This window comes from Carcharhinus amblyrhynchos, chromosome 2 (genome assembly GCF_965287045.1).
Source record: "Carcharhinus amblyrhynchos chromosome 2, sCarAmb.v2.hapA, whole genome shotgun sequence".
NCBI lineage: Eukaryota > Metazoa > Chordata > Chondrichthyes > Carcharhiniformes > Carcharhinidae > Carcharhinus > Carcharhinus amblyrhynchos.
This window is the reverse complement of record NC_137325.1, coordinates 6,385,546-6,408,202: the sequence shown is the minus strand read 5'-3', so window position 1 is coordinate 6,408,202 and position 22,657 is coordinate 6,385,546. Positions and strand designations below refer to the sequence as shown.

The window sequence follows — 22,657 nt, the reverse complement described above, 5'->3', positions numbered from 1 at the left end:
TGTCTTCACCTTCAACAATCAGCTCTTCATCCAGACACACGGAACAGCCATGGGGACCAAATTCACACCTCAATATGCCAACATCTTCATGCACAGGTTCGAACAAAACCTCTTCACCACACAGAAGCTTCAACCGATGCTGTACACTAGATACATCGATGACATTTTCTTCCTTTGGCCTCATGGTGAACAATCACTGAAACAATTATATGATGACATCTACAAGTTCCATCCAACCATCAAACTCACCATGGACTATTCCCCAGAATCGGTTGCATTCTTGGACACACACATCTCCATCAAGGACGGTCACCTCAGCACCTCACTGTACCGCAAGCCCACAGATAACTCACGATTCTCCACTTCTCCAGCTTCCACTCTAAATACACTAAAGAAGCCATCCCCTACGGACAAGCCCTCCATATACACAGGATTTACTCATGAGGAGGATCGCGACAGACACCTCCAGATGCTGAAAGACGCCCTCATAAGTACAGGATATGGCGCTTGACTCATCAATCAACTGTTCTGATGTGCCACAGTGAAAAACTGCTCTGACCCCCTCAGAAGACAAACACTGGACATGGAGGACATGCATGTTGCCAATGAGGTCTCTTGATGTGTTTGGTGCCTTCCCGAATAAACCTTCTCCAAAATCCCATCTGAGGTCGATGGACATTTCCATGATCCACCCCTCACTCGCTCTGATTCCCGTGGCAGGCGGGACAGTAAAATTCCGCCCATGATCTCCCAGGAGTCAGTGGGGAGTTTTGACTTCTCCAGAAGGACATCCTGAAAGCGTTTCCACTGTCCTCCGGGGAGTCTCTTTCCTTGACTGAGTTCTGAGTGGAACAGTCACTTTCGGGAGTTTGGTGTCAACAAATAACATGTTCCACCCAGTGGAGCTGGTTTGAGTGATTAGTGCCTCGAGGTTGGACAAGGTGCCTCAGGGAAGAACGCTGCTGTTGGACCTGCTTTCTTGTCACTGCATTTGGAGGATAGAATCATAGAATCCCGAGAGTGCAGAAGGAGGCCATTCGGTCCATCGAGCCTGCACCAACAACAATCCCACCCAGGCCCTATCCCTGCAACCCCATATATTTACCCTGCTAATCTCCCTGACACTAATGGACAATTTAGCATGGGCAATCCACCTAACTTGCACATCTTCAGACTATGGGAGGAAACCGGAGCACCCGGAGGAAACCCACGCAGACATGGGGAGAATGCGCAAACTCCATAGAGACAGTGATCCAAGCTGGGAATCGAACCTGGGTCCTTGGCACTATGAGGCAGCAGTGCTAATCACTGTGCCACTGTGCTGCCCACAAACCTACGGTGGTAATTGATTTGCTAAAGTTTGATTTGATTTATTATTGTCGCATGTACTAACATACAGCGAAAAGTATTGTTTCTTGCGCGCTATACAGACAAAACATACTGTTCATAGAGAAAGAAAGGCAAGAGTGCAGAATGTAGTGTTACAGTCATAGCGAGGGTGTAGAGAAAGATCAACTTAATGCAAGATAAGTCCATTCAAAAGTCTGACAGCAGCAGGGAAGAAGCTGTTCTTGAGTCAGTTGGTACGTGACCTCAGACTTTTGTATTGTTTTTCTGATGAAAGGAGACGGAAGAGAAAATGCTTGGGGTGCGTGGGGTCCTTGATTATGCTGACTCTTTGCCGAGGCAATGGGAAGTGTAGACAGAGTCAATGGATGGGTGGCTGGTAAATTCTTCTGTGATACGGAAACTGAAGGCTGTGCATCCTGCTGTATTCTCAGTCTTTCATTGGAAATGCACTGTGTCCTGTTTTGGTCCCTTCACATTGTGGGTTCTTTGTGGTTCACGGTGATTGTGTGAAATGGATCATAGTCGATCACTTCTCACTACACAAGTCTTCCCATTTTGAAGTCAATTGAAATGAATATCAAGAGAGATGTATAATACTGTTTGACCCCATAATCTCTGATTCGCATTAACACACAAAAACATAAAAACTGCCCCACTCCCACATCCCTTTCAATGATAGAAAGGCTTTGGAAATGGTTCGCGTTTTAAAACACTTCTGTTATCCAAACAGACTCGAGAAACAGAGACTGTTTGCTCCAGGAATATGGAGATGCAGCAAGAGTTATTCAAAATAGTGAAGGATCTAAACTGTGTTCACACTGATGGGGCGACACAGTGGCACTGTGGTTAGCGCAGCTGCCTCACAGCGCCAGGGATCTGGGTTTGATTCTTGGCTTGGGTCACTGTCTGTGTGGAATTTACACGTTCTCCCCCTGTCTGTGTGGGTTCCCTCCACGTGCTGTAGTTTCCTCCTGCAGCCCAAAAGATATGTGGGTTAGGTTGAATGGCCATATTAAGTTGCCCCTAGTTTCAGGGGCATTAGCAGGATAATTTGATTTGATTTATTATTGCCACACATATTAACAAACAGTGAAAAGTATCGTTTCTTGCACGCTATACAGACAAAACATACCGTTCATAGAGAAGGAGAGAGTGCAGAATGTAGTGTTACAGTTATAGCTAGGGTGCAGAGAAAGATCAACTTAATGCAAGGTAGGTCCATTCAAAAGTCTGATGACAGCAAGGAAGCTGTTCTTGAGCCGGTTGGTACATGACTTCAGACTTTTGTATCTTTTTCCCGAAGGAAGAAGGTGGAAGAGAGAATGTCTGGGGTGCGTGGGGGTCCTTAATTATGCTGGCTGCTTTGCCGAGGCAACGGGAAGTGTAGACAGAGTCAATGGATGGGAGGCTGGCTTCTATTACCCAAAAGACTTGAGAAACTGAAACTGTTTGCTTTAGGCATATGAAGATGCAGTAAGAGTTATTCAAAATAAAAAAGGATCTAAACTGTGTTCAGCGCTGCACTTACGCAAGGATATTTTGGCCTTGGAGGGAGTGCAGAGGAGGTTTACTAGGCTGATGCCGGAGTTGAGGGGGTTGAGCTATGAGGAGAGGCTGAATAAACTAGGCTTGTACTTGTTAGAGTTTAGAAGAATGAGGGGAGATCTCATTGAGACGTATAAGATGATGAATGGGATGGATAGGATAGAGGTGGAGAGACTCTTCCCGCTCAAAGGATAGTAGGACTACGGGGCACAGCCTCAAGATAAAGGGGGGGCGGTTTAGAACGGAGTTGAGGAGGAACTTCTTCACTCAAAGGGTGGTGAATCTCTGGAATTCTCTGCCCGTTGAAGTGGTGGAGGCTGCCTCGCTAGATATTTTTAAGACGCGGGTTGATGGGTTTTTGATAAGAGAGGGGATTAAGGGTTATGGGGAGAGGGCGGGAAAGTGGAACTGAGCCACGACAGATCAGCCATGATCTTATTGAATGGCGGGGCAGGCTCGAAGGGCTAGATGGCCTACTCCTGCTCCTATTTCTTATGTTCTTATGTTCTTATACTGATGGGGTGGTACAGTGTTTAGCACTGCTGCCTCACAGCACCAGGGACCTGGGTTTGATTCCTGGGTTGATCACTGTCTGGTTGGAGTTTGCACGTTCTCCCTGTGTCTGCGTGGGGTTCCTCCAGGTGCTCAGGTTTCCTCCCACAGTCCAAAGGAAGTGCAGATTAGGTTGACTGGCCATGTTAAATTGCCCCTAGTTTCAGGGGGATTAGCAGGGTAAATATGTGGAGTTTCAGGGACAGGGTGGATTTGTTGTCAGTGCAGACTTGATGGGCTGAATGGCCTCCTTCTGTACTATAATGGGATTCTATAATTTCTATTAGGTGGGTTATGAAGGACCAGGATTTGAATGAACATAGGGTTCATTTCTGAGGGATAGAATTGAAAAGCAGAGGATAAGCATAAATACTAGTATGAAATGTTTGGATGAATGTCCCTTGTGGGACAATAATAAAGAAAGACTTGCATTTGTGCAGTGTCGTACACCACCACTGGAGATCCCAAAGCAGTTTTCAGCCAAAAAACATTCTTTCGAAGTGTAGTCACTGTGGAAACATAGGAAATGTAGCAGCCTATTTGTCCACAGTAAGATCCCATGGACAGCAATACAAGAATTCTAACAAAGCTTTCAGAGCATTGCTGGATCATATGGAGTCCGTACGCAGATTCTTAAATACATGCGGTTTTAGTTTAGGCAGACACCATGATTGGCTCAGGCTTGGTGAGCCAAAGGGCCTGTTCCTGTTCTCTACTGTTCTTTGTTCTTTGTTCTGCTGATGTTTCAGAAAAACTGACCGGCTGTATTTTTTTGTCAGCTGGGAGTTTGCCTTGACAAGATGAGCAGGTTTTTTTTTTCCCCACTCAGAATAGTTCTCCTGCAAACAGAGATGGTGGTGACGGTGGTAATATAATTGGACTAGTAACCTGGTGTCCTGGGTTCGAATCCCATCATGGCAGGGGTGGCAATTCCAAGTCAGTTCACCCATCTTCCGATTGGGCACTTTACGGCCTTCTGACTGAGTTCAACAACTTCAGAGTTTGAACTTCCCCCTCCACCTCCATTTATTTTCTTTCGTTTCTTATTTTCATCTCATTAATCTATTTTTATCTTTATTATTTCTTCCATCATTCCATTTGTCTACTTCTACCATCTCGCTTTCCATCTTGTTTCCCCCCCCCGTTTCCCAACATTCCTCAGCCAGATTGTCCTTTGACATTCTGCCATTTACAAATTCCGATCCCTTGAGGGATGCTATTAGCACCATTCCTGGCCTTTATCATCACCATTCACGTTCCCTCTGTCTTTTTGTCTCTGCCACCCCTAACAATTACAGTCCCCCTCACCCTTACAGTATAAATCTCCTCCTATTTTCCTTGTCTTTAGCTCTGACAATGGGTCATCCGGACATGAAACATTGGCTCTATTCTCCCTCCACAAGTGTTGCCAGACCTGCTGAGATTTTCCAGCATTTTCTGTTTTTGTTTCAGATTCCAGTATCTGCAGTAATTTTCTTTTATCATAAAAATCTGGAATTGAGAGTTAGTTTTGATAATAGCGACCATGAAGCTATCATCATTTTTTGTTAAAAGCCCATCTGGTTCACTAATACCCTTTAGGGAAGGAAATCTACCATCCTTACCTGGTCTGGCTGACATTTGACTCCAGACACAACAATGCGGTTGACTCTCACGTGCCCTCCGAGCAAATCATTCAGTACAAGGGCAATTGGAGGCGGCAAAAAATACTGATCATAAAATCCCTACAGTGCAGAAGGAGGTTATTTGATCCATCGAGTCTGCACTGACAACAACCCTACCCAGGCCCTATCCTATTAACCCCACATAATCCCCCTGACACTAAGGGACAATCCCAACCAGACCTGTTCCCCTTAACCCAAGTATTTACCCCACTAATCCCCCTAACCTACACATCTTGAGACACTAAGAGGCAATTTAGCATGGCTAATCCACCTAACCTGCACATCTTTGGTCTGTGGGTGGAAACAAGAGCACTCGGAAGGAAACCCACACAGACACAGAAAGAACATGCAAACTCCATACAGACAGACACCCGAGGCCAGAATTGAACCTGGGTCCCTGGCACCGTGAGGCAGTAGAGCTAACCACTGTGCCATCGTGCCACCCCTTCCCAGCGACACCATGGAATGGTAAAAAAAAAGATAGGAGGTTCTGTGATGATATTTCCTGAAATATGTCTAGCCAGAGTTAGCAACCCTATTGAGACACCCAATTTTGAGCTACAGACCTTTGTTTCGATGACATCGCTGTCTTATTTTCTTAAAAAATCTGAACCAAAGTTTTATTTGTGACAAGATCCAAATCAGAATATAAAGGAACACTTTAAGAAAAACTAATGTGATATCGTAAACAATCTTCCTCCTCCCTAGAACCAAATAATAATAGTTTGTTGATTTCTATGTATGCCTTACAAATGCAACAAGAGTGCTATGTTTGAACAGATATTACATACTTTATTGGAAGTCCACATCATTTTTGTCTGTAGGCTCATCCTAAATTTACCCTATTTTCTCAGGAGGCTAAGGAAATTTGATATCTCTACCAACTTTTACAGATGCACCATAGAAAGCATCCTTTCCTGATGTATCACAGTTTGATATGGCTCCTGCTCTGACCGAGAATGCAAGAAACTACAAGGAGTTGTGAACATAGTCCAGTCTATCACACAAATCAGCCTGCCACCCATTGACACTATACTTCCCACTGCCTCAGAAAAGCAGCCAGCATAATCAAGGACATCATGCACCCCAGAAATTCTCTCTTCCAGCTTCTTTCATTGGGAAAAGAATACAAAAATCTGAAAACACGTAGAGGCTGAATAGATTAGGCTTGTACTTGTTAGAGTTTAGAAGAATGAGGGGAGACCTCATTGAGACGTATAAGATGATGAATGGGATGGATAGGATAGAGGTGGAAAGACTCTTCCCGCTCAAAAAAGACAGTAGGACTAGGGGGCACAGCCTCAAGATAAAAGGGGGGCGGTTTAGAACGGAGTTGAGGAGGAACTTCTTCACTCAAAGGGTGGTGAATCTCTGGAATTCTCTGCCCGTTGAAGTGGTGGAGGCTGCCTCGCTAAATATTTTTAAGACGCGGGTTGATGGGTTTTTGATAAGAGAGGGGATTAAGGGTTATGGGGAGAGGGCGGGAATGTGGAACTGAGACACGACAGATCAGCCATGATCTTATTGAATGGCGGGGCAGGCTCGAAGGGCTAGTTGGCCTACTCCTGCTCCTATTTCTTATGTTCTTAACTGACTCAAAAATAACTTCTTCCCTGCTGCCATCAGGCTTTTGAATGGAGCTATCACATATTAAGCGGATCTTTCTCCTCACCCTATCAGTAACTGCAACACCATATTCTGCATCCTATCTTTTCCTTCTCCCCTTTGTACTCTATGGGCAGTATGTTTTGTCTGCATAGCTCACAAGAAACAAAACTTTTCGCTGCAAATTCAAATTGTCACATGAAAATCAAGATTGTGAATTAATCTCAACAAAGTGCCAATCAAATGAGTTGCTTTGTCCTGGATGGTGTTGAGCTTCTCAAGTGTTGTTGGAACTACACTCAACCAAGTGGAGAGAATTCCATCACACTCCTGATTTGTGCCTTAATAGTGGATAGGCGTTGGGGATTCAGGACATGAGTCATGTGTCTGAGATTTCCCAGCCTCTGACCTGCCTTGACCTCTGTGCCACCCTCCCATTTAAGACAGAGGTGAGCAGAATTTCTTTCTTGGAGGTTCTGTGGGAAGATTGGGGGAAAGGCAAATTGTGCGGAGGGTGTGGAGAGTCTGCAGAAGGATCTAGATAGGCTGGGCGAATGGGCCAGGAAATGGCAAATGGAATTTAATGTTGGCAAGTGTGAGGTGGTCCACTTTGGTAGGAAGAATGGTAGGAAGGACTATTACTTACGTGGCGAAAAACTGCTGCAGGCGACGGTGCAGAGGGACCTCGGGGTCCTTGTGCATGAGTCGCAAAAACCCAGCCTGCAGGTGCAGCAGGTGGTCAGGAAGGCGAATGGGATGCTGGCCTTCATAGCGAGGGGGATTGAATATAAAAGTAGGGAGGTCTTGCTGCAGCTGTATAGGGCATTGGTGAGGCCGCAGCTGGAGTACTGTGTGCAGTTTTGGGCGCCGCACCTGCGCAAGGATATTTTGGCCTTGGAGGGAGTGCAGAGGAGGTTTACTAGGCTGATACCGGAGTTGAGGGGGTTGAGCTATGAGGAGAGGCTGAATAAACTAGGCTTGTACTCGTTAGAGTTTAGAAGAATGAGGGGAGATCTCATTGAGACGTATAAGATGATGAATGGGATGGATAGGATAGAGGTGGAAAGACTCTTCCCGCTCAAAAAAGACAGTAGGACTAGGGGGCACAGCCTCAAGATAAAGGGGGGGCAGTTCAGAACGGAGTTGAGGAGGAACTTCTTCACTCAAAGGGTGGTGAATCTCTGGAATTCTCTGCCCGTTGAAGTGGTGGAGGCTGCCTCGCTAAATATTTTTAAGAAGCGGGTTGATGGGTTTTTGATAAGAGAGGGGATTAAGGGTTATGGGGAGAGGGCGGGAAAGTGGAACTGAGCCACGACAGATCAGCCATGATCTTATTGAATGGCGGGGCAGGCTCGAAGGGCCAGATGGCTACTCCTGCTCCTATTTCTTATGTTCTTATGTTCTAATTCTCTTCCCCTGACAGTAGTGGAAACTGTGTCACTGAATATTTTTACGGCCGAGTTAGATATTGACCAACAAGAGAGTCAAAAAGGTTTGAGGCCAAACCGGAAAGGAGTTGGGGCCATATTCATATCAGCCATGATCTTATTGAATGATGGAGCAGGCTTGAAAGACTGAATGGCCCATCCTTAATTAATATGTTTATGCATATGTTTAAATACTTGAAATAAATTATATTGGAAGTAATGATTAACCCAAGACAAAATTGCTCATTTGATGTTTCACATGGGCGGCACAGTAGCACAGTAGTTCGCACGATTGCTTCACAGCTCCAGGGACCTGGTTTTGATTCCTGGCTTGGGTCACTGTCTGTATGGAGTTTGCACATTCTTCTCATGCCTATGTGGGTTTCCTCCGGGTGTACAAGTTTCCTCCCACAGTCCAAAGACGTGTGAGTTAGGTTGATTGGCCATGTTAAAATTGCCCCTTAGTGTCTTGAGATGCGTAAATTGGAAGGATTAGTGGGTAAATATGTAGGGATATGGGAGTAGAGCCTGGGTGGGATTGTGGTCGGTGCAGACTCGATGGGCCAAATGGCCTCTTTCTGCATTGTAGGTTTTCTCTGATTCCGTGTTCTGGTTAGAATGTACTTTAAGCATCTATATGTCACTATGCATCATATTAGTTATGAGAGTCTGGAATCTTAGAGTCTCTGCTATTAGCTGTTTCACAGAAATTAGCAATGTGGAATTAAATTGAGTGAGAACTGATATCCCTCTGGAATGCACCTGCCAATAACAGAAGACAGATAATTATACCATCATAGAGAATACGGTCCACTTATAAGGACAGCTACATTAAAGAGACAAAGGTAATAAAACCAGTAAAACTGTCACATCTAAAATCTAGGAGTAATAAAACCAGTAAAACTGTCACATCTAAAATCTAGGAGTTAATAATATGTACATCTTGTTATAGCAATTAGGTTTCGTGGTTTTTGCACCTGAAAAGCAGAACATTGTTAAACATCGTTTATTACAATTCAATTGTGAACAACTTCACAAGGAAATTGCCCAATAGTCAGCAAGCCAGTATGAGTCTAGTTAATTCCAAGCTAATTCCAAGAATAATGCCAAAGCTTCACCACTTCAGGCAGAAAGAGCTATGGCTATCAATTAATATATAGACAGAGTTTTGTGCAGTATAGCAGAGAGGTGGGGGGAGGTGGTGGTGGTTGGAATCTTTCATAATATAGCACTAATACATTCCTAGAGGGGTTTGTGCCAACTACCTAGGTTAGATAGTGGTCTCAGCCTACAGGTGCGCAGAGCACCCAGGAAACAAGAAGATAGGGCAATATAAAGTTGATAGTTATTGAAATAAAATCAGCTTATTTTAAGACTTAAGGCTTAAAATGCCCTCTCAATCCATTGATATCAGGGCACATTGATTGTCCATCCCAAGTCGTTGGTAGTGCACTTCTCAAGCTGGTGCAGTCCTGGTCATCTCGCAATGATGCTAGGGAAGGAATTTCAACACCCTGATCTGGCAATGAATGAACGGTGATAGATTTCCATGTCCAGGTGAGGTTCCCACAACATTGCTGCTCTTGCCCTTCTCAGTGTTGTAGCTTGGGTGGTTTATGCTGGAAGTTGACTGCGTGAGTTGCTGTGATGTACCCCTTAGGTAGAACCACACCATATTCTGGTGGTGGCGGGGCTACCACTGAATCAGGATGGTGTTTGTGTTGGTCATCTAGACAAATGGAGAGTATTCAATCGCAGTCCTGCATTGAGCCATTGCAGATTATGGGTGATCAGGTGATATGGGAAGCGATGGCCTAGCAGTATTAACACGCAACTCTTAATCCAGAAACTCAGCAATGTTCTGGGGACCCAGGTTCAAATCCCATCATGGCAGATGGTGGAGTTTGACTTCAATTAAAAAAACACCAGGAATTAAGAATCTACTGATGAACATGAAACCACTGTTGTAAAAACCCATCTGGTTCACTACTGTCCTTCAGGGAAAGAAATCTGCCACTCTTACCTGGTCTGGCCTACATGTCACTCCAGGGGCACAACAGTGTGGTTGACTCTCAACTGCCCTCCAAGGGCAACTAGGGCAATAAATGCTGGCCAGTCAGCAACACCCATGTCCCATGAGTGGATAAAAAATTTGCCAATTGTCTGAAGCTATCAAGCTGCTACACTGCTGATAAGACTGGTTCAGATGATCAACTTCTGGCCAATGACAACTATCTCAATGATGGTGGATTGGAAAGTGATTGGACTTTTCCTTGTTGCAGATGGTAACTAACTGGCTGGCAATGATTACTATTCACCAGTAGACAACTTAATTGTGGATGTTGCAGGCTGACACATTGGAATTACAAATGAAACAAAACTTATCACCAGTAATTGGCTACAACTGAGCCTATACTGAAGGCGAGTTCATTGTTGGAACAGCTGATGATAGTTGGTCTGGTGCTGCTGCACTGGAGCAGTAAGAACTGGCCTTAGACACAATCATAACCATCAGCCTGTGAATTAAAGCTCCAGCCACAAGGGGCATTCCTCCTTGACTACAGGTTGCTGGAGCATCTCAGCATTACACTCATTCGAATACTGCTTTAATGTTTACGGTGGTGACTGTACCCAGTCCTTTCATATTTTGATTTAATCGAGCCATGCAGATATGAGCCATATAGTGAACTGAAATTATAGTAGCTACAATGCAGGAAGCCATTTGGCCCATCAAGCCTATGCCAACAATTCCACCCATGCTCAATTCCTGTAACCCCATCCAATTAACCTGTAACATTAGTGTACCTTTAAGAATTTTAAACACGCTTGCTGCTGATCTTAGTGTTGCCACGTTGTTTGTAGAAGTTCTTTTATTCCTACTTAAATGGGGTTTATTTTTACTCTAGGATCTTTTATGACCCTGCATTGTTTGAAGGTAGGTCGTACTTCCTTCCTAATGAATTTAAGATTCCATTTCCCAGGGACAGCAAGCTGAATGGAAGTGTTTTTCTCTCCTCTTGGCTTTGGGAATTCTGCTGGTTAGCTGAAAGCAAGGCTTCTTGCCTTCCTGGCATAGAGAATCTGCTGTTGGTGGATTGACCAGAGTCCCTCCCTGGTGTTCTGGAAAACTGTTATGACTCCAAGCCTGTGTGCACGTCAAGAGAACTGCAGCTTTTATCCAAAGGCCTCGGTTCCAGTATCAATGAGTATTAGTCTTTGCTGTGTTATCTATGGCAACAATTTTTTAAAATCTATGGGAAGTTTTGTTTGACTGGAACATTTTAGCTACATTTGTTAAGGGTTATACATTAGCATGGCTGTTTTGTTTGTAATTGATAAGTTGTTGCGAATTTTCTTTCCCTACATGTTAACTAGATTTTGAAATCACCATTGTTCAATAAAAAGTTCTCTAGTTGGGGTGGGTGGATACCATTCAAATGCTGGATAAAAGCAAATTACTGCAGATACTGGAATCTGAAACCAGAAAGAAAATGCTGGAAAATCTCAGCCGATCTGGCAGCATCTGTAAGGAAAGAAAAGGGTTGACGTTGAGAGTCCAGATGACCCTTTGTCAAAGCTTTAACGAGGGGTCATCTGGACTTGAAACGTCAGCTCTTTTCTCTCCTTACAGGTGCTGCCAGACCTGCTGAGATTTTCAAGCGTTTTCTCTTTTGGTGCCATTCTAATGTTGTTCTGCATTATCTGATCAGGCTGCAGGAAAGCAGACCGCTAGGTCTAGTTTGTAGATTTCCAGCAATACAGCTGGGGAAATGTTAGAGGGCCTGGCCCATGGGTAAATGTTCCCCACTACTCTAGCAAATTATGATGAAAATAAACAGTTTTATACTGCATTTAATCAAGTGGATTGATTAAACCTTTGACACTGAACAGATAAAAATGCTACGTGATTAATATAAAGGTACCGTGGCACAGAAATACTTTTATTGTTTCAATTCACCGTTCACAGAAACTATTTAAAATTACATTATTTAATGTCTAATCTACTTGTGTTTTTGCATGAAATCTTTCATAACCAGCGCAAACATAAACATTATAGATTTATATTAAGATTACACAAACTTCCAGCTAGTGAAATATAATAATTTCTGAACTTTACATGGAAAAATGTATTGCACTGTAGGTAAACAGTACACTCATGCAGTTTGCGTTTGGTTCACTCTTTCAGTTCAATGTAACCGACATCCCTTGGTCACAGTTAAAACTGAGCTGAATTAAAAGCAATGCAGAAACTCAATATTCACAGGCATTCTGCAATGTCTTTTTATATAAACATCACAAAACAGATGCACTAATTCACATTCTTGATTTTACAAGTGTAGTTAAGTTGAGAAAATTGTGGTTTCTTCGTCAACACAACCGAACTATTCAACTGCTTATTGCAAAGGAAAAAAAGATCATTCTTACTGCAATGTAACAGAAAATAGTCCTAAATTTCAAAAGAAACACTAATGTGACAGAAACAGCTTCCCCACGGCAGTCTCCAAGGTCATGTATTATGCTGTAGTCTCGCTTTCTTCTGGTCGGAAGGCACAGGAATATGCTGGTGACTTTTTTTTTCATCATCAGTCAAGAATCCAGTCAACAAAAGCAGTCCGAACGGATCCCCCATAATTAAATACACAAATGGTTTCACTTCATTATTTTGACACAGATGTGGAATTTACATTATATCCAAGAGGTTACAGATATAGTGCTTCAGTGTATAATACAAGTATTTACTGTTCAAAGTCTCATTGCAGAATAAAGGAGAAAAGAAAAATTGCCCATAAAGGAGAAAATACTGGATACAGCGAAAGAAGACAACAAAATACATGGACACCGACACTATCATCTTTACACCCATCTCACAAGGAACAGCAATATACACACAAAAATATTAAGTGCAAATATCTTTGGAAGTTAGAATAAAATAATTACCAGAACAAAATTTTTTTAAAAAGGCAGAAAATTTACTTCAAGTACAAGATTTTGACCCACAAGGGGTCACAGTTTAGTGTAAATGTACAGTCTTCCTTCAATTCACTTCTTCCTCTGGAACACATTCGCCAACATCGCCCCTGAAGTGGATAGCTGACCCATTTTGTTCAAGAACCTCGTCTTTGTGTCTTCACTGACCAGACTTGCAGCAATAGACATCGAGCTTCCGTGACACAAACAGAACAAAAAGAAACTTGAGGTTTTATTTCGTGTTGAATGTGACAGCTGAAAACTGATTAACCAGTCACATGCAACAATATGATTCAAATAACCTTCCATCAGTTCGGGATTTGCACTGGTTACTTCTCTCAAGGGTGTGATTTTTTTTCATCCAAATTCTTGTTTGCAACAATTTGATTGTTTGCCACTCACTATAAAATTGCAAATGACTGAAACAAAATGACCAACACCGACGAGATTAGTAACAACAGGCCCCAAACTCACCAAATATGGGATTACCACTCCTTATTCTGCATTTTAAGATATTTTTCATTCTTTCCAGAACAAATGATTACTGTGGTGCTGAGCCAAAAATAAAATTGGACATGTGAAATGAAAGAATTGGGCACTTTAAACTACAGTCAGTCCAAGCAATTAGCCTGCAGAAAACCAGACTGGCCAAAGTTTGAATATACAGAACTCAGACAGGCTGCCAGGATCCATCCTATCAAAAACCCATGAAGTGATCATTGCTCCTATTTGACATGCATCGACCTATTGTCCACAGCCTAGATGGGAGCCAGATCCCGAGGCACCATCAACAGGTCATCAACTAGACTACTGGCCTATATGGGGCCTTCCGGGACCCATTGGCAGAAGGCTAAAGGCAAGTGAAATAAGTGCAAGGCCACAGAGGGATAAAATAGGGATTCTGGACATCTTGGGAGTGAAGACTAGAGATGGGAGATAACAGAGACTGGATCAAGACCAGAGAAGAAAAGAAACAAGCAAGCAACAGCCAGCGAGAATCACTTTCGCAAAGACAAATCACAGGGACTCCCAGATTGGATCTACAGCCTGCCAAGCCATCTCTATGGGTAGTATAGGCAAATTTTGAGTTTCTTGTAATAGTGGGTAATTTGAGTGTTAACTATATTTAATAAAGTTTGTTGCATTATATGTGTCCGTACTTTGTTTTCCTCATAAATAAAGGCACGTGGGTAAAACTTTGATTAAGAAACTGGTGGAAGTATCTGAATTGGACAGGTACAGCATTGCTACAAAGGCAAAACTGAAATGATGCAACTTCCTACCCTCCAGGAAATGTTACAGATTGTGGAGGTTTTTTGGACATGTGATGCAGGGGTGCTATTGAGGAGGAAATGAGAAACTGGTGACTCATGTACACACAAAGCAGTGACTCTGGTGGGGGAAGGAAAGAGAGAGATAGTTGCCCTGATTTTATCTGCCTAATTGCATAATATTTTCAAATAGGTCTTTTTATTTTGAATTTGATGGGAAATACCTTTGAATCAGATTTGACCATGAGCATCATATCCGGTTACTGGTCTTAGTGACGTTACAGATTTCGGAAGCTCCCTCCCAACTTGGGCAACATGACCTTCCCTTCATTGTTCCTAGATCAAAGTTCTGGTTCGAGCACCACTGTGGAAGCATCAGTCTGAGGGTTTCAGCAGTTCAATGAGCTGGTTCATCACCTGCATCTCTCAGCAACTACGGATGGCCAACAAATTCACCCCGGCCATTATCACCCACAGAATAAAGAGAAAAATAAATAAGTTTAAAGATAACACTTAATATAGCTGATTTTTAGCTTGTGTGAAATGTTTCCTCATGTTGCAGGTATTGACTGTATTCTTTCAATGACATACAGGCTCCATGTATAGATGACTGGATTCTCCCAAAGGGTAAATGGAAGCTTTGTGATAACAGTCTGGACACGTTGTGCTGCACGAGGAAGGTTTCACTTTTGTCTGGAATCTATCCCCACAATGAGGATGACATCATCAATGGTCAAAGTCATTGACTGTTTCCAGGTCCAGCCCATCCCACATTGCTCAGTCAACAGCAGCAACATCATTGCCTATGTACTGCACAGATACATAACCAAGTGACTGATGCATTGCTCACACATTGGAGAGTGTGCAGGAGAGGTTTACAAGAATGGTTCCAGGGATGAGAAACTTCAGCTGGGAGGATAGGCTGGAGAGATTGGGACTGTTCTTCTTGGAGAGAAGGTGGGGCCAAGAGGAGATTTGACAGAGAAGGACAGAATGCATGATGAGAATGATGTTGCCATTCATAAAACAATCACGAATCGGGGTGGGGGGGGGGGGGGGGGGGGGGCACAGATTTAAAGTGATTCGCAAAAAGAAACAAATGTAATGCATGGAAAACATTACCTCACAACGAGTGGTTCAGGTCTGGAATGCACTGTTTGGAAGTTCTCTGAGGCATTCAAAAGAGCATTAGATGATTATTTGAATAGAAGTAATGTGCAGGGCTACAGGGCAAAGGCAGGGGAATGGCACCAAGTCATAATTTGGAGAGCTGGTGCAGATGCGATGGGCCAAATGGCCTCCTTCTGCACCATAACAATTCTGTGATTCATAGTTTTGGAATGAGTTGTTGCCTTGCTTAAGACAGAAAGTGATGTTTCCAAGTTGCACATCATACTTCACAGCCCAACTAGCAAAATGCGAGAGTGAATGATGCTTGCATGGTACTTGTTCTCCCCCTTTCCCTCTTGGAGCTAATGACAAGATTCCAGTAAACTCACAGCTAAAACAACAAATGCTTAGTTGAAATCTACAGGATTGAATGAAATGTAACTTTTAACTAGATTTGCAACACCCGTAATGAAGCATGTGATCATGCCATTCAGTAGAGAATTGGATTATCTGAAAAGGAAACAATTGACAGAATGACAGACAAAAGGCAGAGCAGGACTAAGTGAGTGACTCTTGCTGAGAGCCAGCACGGACACAATTGACTGAATGGCCTCCTTCTGTTCATCTAACCATTCTATGGAATATATTCTTCTCCACCCTGTTGGGAGTTTGACTCTCAAAGCACTAAACCATCTCACGTTGCACCTGTGTGATGAACATTGATGCTAAGCTTTTTCCAACCCTTCAAACGGTTTCACCAACGCAGCACAAATAGTAGCTACAATATTGAGTAGTTACCTCTGGGGCTCTTGGACACTTCTGTTTTCCACCTTCAGTTCACATTCCTTAATCATGGAGTTGAGAATGACCTGAAATTATGCACAGTGAGGAGCACCTCAGTATTATTTTAACGCACATCGACAATCTTTGAGAGAAAAAAAGCTTGCATTTGTGTAGCACCTTTCATGATCATAGGATGTCCCAAAAATACTTTACAACCAAAGCAGCAGTTTGCAAGTGTGAATCATGTCCTGCTGAGTTCATAGCACAGAATCAAGCCATCTTTTGACAGTGAAAGACAAGTTCCATTTATTGCTATTTATTTTTGGTACTAACACATGATCCACTGCTGAAAACTAGAAAATTCACACTACTCTCTTCAATAGCCAGCTCAGCACCAGAGACTCCAAGCTGGTTTGCCCATCAGTAATGCAAGGTCCTGGTCTGTCGGGCATCACCGTGGATTTGTTCATGAGCTACCAGGAATGCTGATTTGAAGATTCTCTGAATGATTCTTGGCACAAGGGGAATGATGGAAGGAACCACATTGCTTTGAAGAATGTGCAACTTCTTAGAGCAGCACCAAAGAGCAAGGTATATTTGACCTGGCGTATACAATCAGACAGGATTAATGACTGACCTCACGTAAAGAAGCCTTTAGGTAGCCGAGATCATACATAACATGACTGAATTTTGCAACTAATTTGCGGGAGCATGCATTGGTCTAATGAGAGGATTTAGAGCTTAAATAAAAGTGATCACAAGACTACCAAAACAGAATTGGCCAAAATGAATTGGGAAATTAGGTTAAGGGGTAGGTTAGTACAGCAACTGACATTGAAGGGGATACTTCATAACGCTAAGATACATTTGGGTGAGGGGAGTAGGTTACCCAGGATTGCCAACTTGCGGGGAAGGAGTTTGTATTTTGGAGGGAGAGGGGGCAAGTTTGAGAGGGGGAATGGGCAGGAGATGAGTGAGTGAGTGAGTGAGGGAAGATCAGATTCTGGATTTCAAACAACATAGTTAAAAGATAAATGTAATTTTTGCAGCGTCTGAGTTAACACGGGATTGATTGTGCACATGCCTGCTCTTTCAGGAACTTCATTAAAATCAAGATTAGTTTCTTTTGCAACATGAAGTGACACTGCCAATCCAGCAATCAAAAATGCAAAAAATTGAAGGCAAGACAAAAGGATGAAGCTCAGCAAAAAGTCAACTACCACCTTTGCATTCTGTGGGGTAAGGGTCAGTGGGGAGGGACACAAAAAAATGAAGGTGAGCACGGGACCCCACTAAATGTAAATCCGCCTGAGGTTGGGACTTAGTGTAATTTAGAAAAATGAGAGGCGATGTTATTGAAACATACACAGAGTGTCTTGCAGGATCTTGCATGTGTTGGGTGAGCAGATGGAGAGGCAGGAAAGTAGAGTTGAAGCCATAAGCAGATTCACAGAAAGCAGCGGCATAGTGGTATTGTCATTAAACTAGTGATCCAGAGACCACAGAGTAACGCTCTGGGGACCCGGGTTTGAATCCTGCCACAGCAGATGATGAAATTAGAATTCAGTAAAAAATTGAAATTAAAAGTCAAATGATGACCATGAAAACATTCCTGATCAATTGTTGTAAAAACCCATCTGGTTCACTGATATCCTTTAGGGAAGGAAATCTGCCATCCTTACCTGGTCTGGCCTACATGTGGCTCCAGATTCACAGCAATGTGATTGACTCTCAAATGCCCTCAGGAATGGGCAATAAATGCTGGCCCAGCAAGCGAAGCCCGCATCCCGTAAAATGAACTAAGAAAAATTGTCTTATCAAATGGCAGAGTGGGCTCAAGGGGTAGAATGGCCAGTTGTGCAAACATACGAGTTAGGAACGGGAGTGATAACGACCTAGGACTCGTTGCCCACAAAGGTGATGGATCCAGAAATCATCAAATGATTTCAGAAGGAAATTGGATTGCATCTGAATGAAATAAACAAACAGAGTTCTGGTGACCAAATGGGGTGGAGGCTGAGTGGATTGCTCTGTGAGGAGCCAGCATGGAACTGAATGGGCTTCATAGCCTCCCTGTGTCATTAATGACAGAATAAAGCCAAGACAAGAACTGGAGGCCAGTCTGTCCTGTTTGACCGTGAAGAATAAGAGACCGTTTTTTTCTCTTCTAAATTCAATTTGGGGTTGGAAAAGTCATGGTTAATTTGCAGAGAGTCAAGTAACATCTTCATAGACAAGTCCCAACCCAAGAATAAACCAGAGCCAAATGTAAGCATGGCAATGAAATATCTTTATGCTCCCTCGTCCCCTCAAGCGTGATGTAGAAATTTGCATTTGGCAGTTTGAGATCTGAAGTATGATTGATGGGAGTGTGTGTAAACACAGAGTGGAGGGGTTTTTACTCTACATCTGGCTCACATTGCCTTTAACACAAGAGCGTCCAATGCTGACCAGATACTGAAATGGAAAAAACTCCCAATTTACCAGCAAATCTTTCACTTTTACTTTTGGTTTGGGCAGGAAGGTGACGGTTGTTTGTGCTGAAACAATAAACTGGTTCTGCAAATGATTCAAACAACTGAGTACATTTTAGTTACGTACAGAGAAAACTGGAGCACTTAATTTCTAGGTACAAACCTCATGCTCTGGTGAGAGATGTTCCATATCCATTCGCAAGCACTTCAGGCCAGGGAGAAAATGGCATACCATCAGTTCTTCTGAAATAACTGCAGACACGACTGTTAAGGATTATTGCCATCCATTTTCATTTTAAAAACAGACTGACTAAAGCCTGCAATCAAATAGTTTGAAGTTTCAAATCATGAGCAGATCAAGATTCTTAAGTACGCAGCACAGTCATTTCAAAAATAGTAGCTAGGTAAGAATTAAATCACAAAAAATGATTTTTTTCTGATGTCTGAGATGACAAAACTGAACTTGGTAAAATCATTGCACAGCTACCAATCACTCACTTATATTCCCCGGGTAATATTTGTGAGATTTTGCATCGTGACTTTATTGCTCATTGAACAAGGCACCTGGTGCAGAAAACAAGGCAGCACATTAACAAACCACAAACTAAACTTCAGAGAGAAAACGCTGGAAGATCTCATCAGGTCTGGCAGCATCTGTATGGAGAGAAAAGAGCTAACGTTTTGAGTCCAGACGACTCAAAGCTAAAAGGCAGAGAAAGTGGGAGACATTTACACGGTGGGGTGAGGGAATGAAAGATAAGTCATAGCCATAGAAACCAGGGGAAAGGCTGCTAATGGCAGCCCATAGAGAGAATAAAGGATGTGAATGGCCAAACGGCAGAGAAGCTGAAATCAGAAGGTAAACTGTGACAAATGATGGGTGTGTGTGTGGTGGGGGGTGGTTGGAAAAGTGTTAAAATTTTGAAAAAGGGGGAAGGGGAAGGAAAAGGAAAGGGGGAGAAAAGGTTAGGAAAGGGGGATAAAGTAGGGAGAAAGAATGGGGGCAGGAAGAAAAATGAAGACAGACAAAGAAATAAAAGGTAGAGAACAGTAAAAAAAAAAATAATGAAAATAAAGGGGTCAAGAGAATCATCTGAAGTTGTTGAATTCGATGTTGAGACCAGGAGGCTGTAAAATGCTGAGCTGGAAGATGATACGCTTTTCCTCCAGTTTGCACTGAGCTTTGTTGGAACATTGCTTTTCTCTCCTTTTAGATACTGCCAGACTTGCTGAGATTTTCCAGCATTTTCTCTTTTCGTTTCAGATTCCAGTATCCACAGTAATTTGTTTTTTACCTAAACTTCAGAAATGATTGTGAGGCCGAGATCCACATTGGATTATAAAGTTGGGATAAATACAATGGGTTTATCGGGGAACCATGGTTCGAGCCAAACACTTGTCATCTTACATTCACATTTAAAACATATCAAGTTCCTTGAAGTTAATGGTGGTGAAGAATAAGCCCCAAGTAATTGATCTGTGCCCGATGGATTTCAAAATTTATAAAGCCACAAAAAAAAACATTGAAGCAGCTTTGTGGAAGAAATGTAAAATAATCCACAGCCTCATGGATCATTGTTCAGAGATTACTTTGAGACAAAGAGATTCAGATTTTTAGTTTTACGTAAACATCGGATGCCACAAAAAGAAAAATCCATTTTTGAGTCAATATTCCTGAAATGCATCTTATTGTCGACATATCTTGCGATGGATCCATCACCCACAGCATGTCACTGCTTCCACTTACCATGTAACTACTACAACATCCAATCTTGCATACAAGCCTCTCCTCAAGACTAAACGCAAATTAATTTTTCCAAAGCTGCAACGTCAAATATCGCAGAACTAAGGAACTGAATTGTCAAATTGATCACGGGCATTCTTTTGTATTCTTGATGGAAAAGAAAGGAAGGTTCAAGTACGTAGAAGGAATGAGAAAGACTTTTGTTTCATTTTGCTTCCTTAGTTTATAAAAGTGTACAACATGGATTTGATGCGATCGTCTTTGGAACCTAAGCAGTTTCTTAGCAAGGCAAGACCCAGCTGCTGTAAACTGAAAGTAAGCGCAGATTAATTGACATGACTACTCCACAATTCAAGCCCAAAACAGATCAACATTAACAAATAAAGAGAGACTGCAGGCTGAATGGAATGGGCTTTCAGCGTTCCGCATTCCATCCATCAATGGAATTTGGACGGAAATTAATCGACCTGATGGGTTAACCTCCTCTCTCCGCAGAAGCTGCCAGACCGATGGTGCACTCCCAGCATTTTGCTTTCACGGAGATGTTTGTTTCATCATACAAGATGCACTAATGATCTTGTTCTTATTGTGGACTCTTGAAGAGGAAAGATTTTGAATTAAGTAGTTAGAGAGAGAGACAAGAAAGCAGGAATTGTAAGAAAACAAGATGTCTAACAGTCCAAAAGGAAAGTCATACCAGAAAGCAAGATCGCAAGGAAGATTGAAAAACGTACATGAACAAAAGTGCAGCCAAGAACTAAGATGAAGGACTGGAATGGCTAAAGATGCATTCCAAAAAAGAGAAAAAAAATCAACTCAAAATGAGATACAAAAATAAAGCTAAGAATCATGGAATGCTACATCACACCAATTTTGACATATGGAAGAGTGTTGGACGATTTATGACAGATTGTAGAGAAGAACGAAGGCTGTGGTTTTTGAGGTGAATAATAAAGATTTCTCAGACAAGTTCCAATACCAGTGATGAGGTGCTGGTACAATGAGACCCAAAGAACTCTTATTTACTGAAATGGGAAAGATTGATGATAAAAGAGATTGAGATAGACAAAGAACAATCTTTCTAAAGAGCCTCATAAACTGGATGCATGTACTACCAACAAAGATGATCCATATCTCCAGAGCCAGGTTAACAGAGGCTCATGGTTGCCAACACTCTCATTGGATATGGTACCTGGAGAGAGATAGAATAACGTTTGGTGATGTGGATTCCCGCCATTTGTCGCTAAATAAAGTTCATTATGGAGATCTTCTGTTCTAACGGTAAATATTCTTCAGCCTTTAACACCATTTCTGTAATTTATTATCACTTACAAGCATGTAGCAAAAGGACGAATTCCAATGTTGTAATCTAGCAAGGAATGAAATTGAGGCAACTTACAAAAGAATGTCTTCAGGAAGGGCAATTACATTCCTGGCCCCCAAGGATTTTGATATAAATAGATTTCAAACCAGCTTGATAAGACTTTGGGAGAAATTCCATCGAATTGGGTGGCCCCTCTTGAGAATGTCATATTAGGGTTTAGAACACTTACAGTTCTGTGACAAACTATAGATCATGAGGAAATGGTGTTTTCTTCCAAGTCATACAAGTTGCATAGAGCCAGCCATATCTAATACTCTGAAGAGGTACACACAGAATCCTATAGTACAGAAAGAGGCCACTTGGCCCATCGAGTTTGCATCGACCACAATCCCACCCAGGCCCTAGCCCTGTAACCCTAATATTAGTCCCCTTGACACCAAGGGACAACTTAGCATGGCCAGTCCACCTAACCCGCACATCTTTGGACTTGCGAGGAAGCCGGAGCACCCAGGGGAAACCATGCAGGCACGGGGAGTTGTGCAAATTCCACACAGACAGTGACTCAAGCTGGGAATCAAACCTGGAACCCTGGCACTGCAAGGCAGCACGCTAACCACTGTGCCACCGTGCTGTCCCAATTGTTCTAGCCAAGAACAATTTCTCACTGGATCTAGAGGAAAAGTCAGAAGAGGAGGAGCTGTTCTGTAAGGCACTTAGCAACTTTCTGGACACAGTACAATGATATCCTCTTGTTCTTTTTGGACAGCAGCGGTTCATGATCCTGCCACCCACACCAACTTGAGGCACAGGCTCTTTAGACCATTCCTTCTGGGCTTGCAC

General features: G+C 42.7%; 1 protein-coding gene across 4 annotated transcripts in view; it reads right to left on the bottom strand.

Moving 5' to 3' along the window:
- Positions 1-12,051: 12,051 nt before the first annotated feature.
- relch (RAB11 binding and LisH domain, coiled-coil and HEAT repeat containing) overlaps positions 12,052-22,657 on the bottom strand; it is a 93,043-nt gene continuing 82,437 nt past the window's right edge. For 2 of the 4 annotated variants that reach the window (XM_080201636.1, XM_080201644.1), the window contains exons 27-29: positions 18,913-19,001; positions 16,291-16,361; positions 12,052-13,304 (exon numbers count right to left, since the gene is read on the bottom strand). In XM_080201636.1, coding sequence (XP_080057762.1) covers positions 13,184-13,304; positions 16,291-16,361; positions 18,913-19,001 — 281 coding nt within the window. In that variant the 3' untranslated portion in view covers positions 12,052-13,183. The other 2 variants (XM_080201626.1, XM_080201617.1) reach the window with 1 other exon arrangement.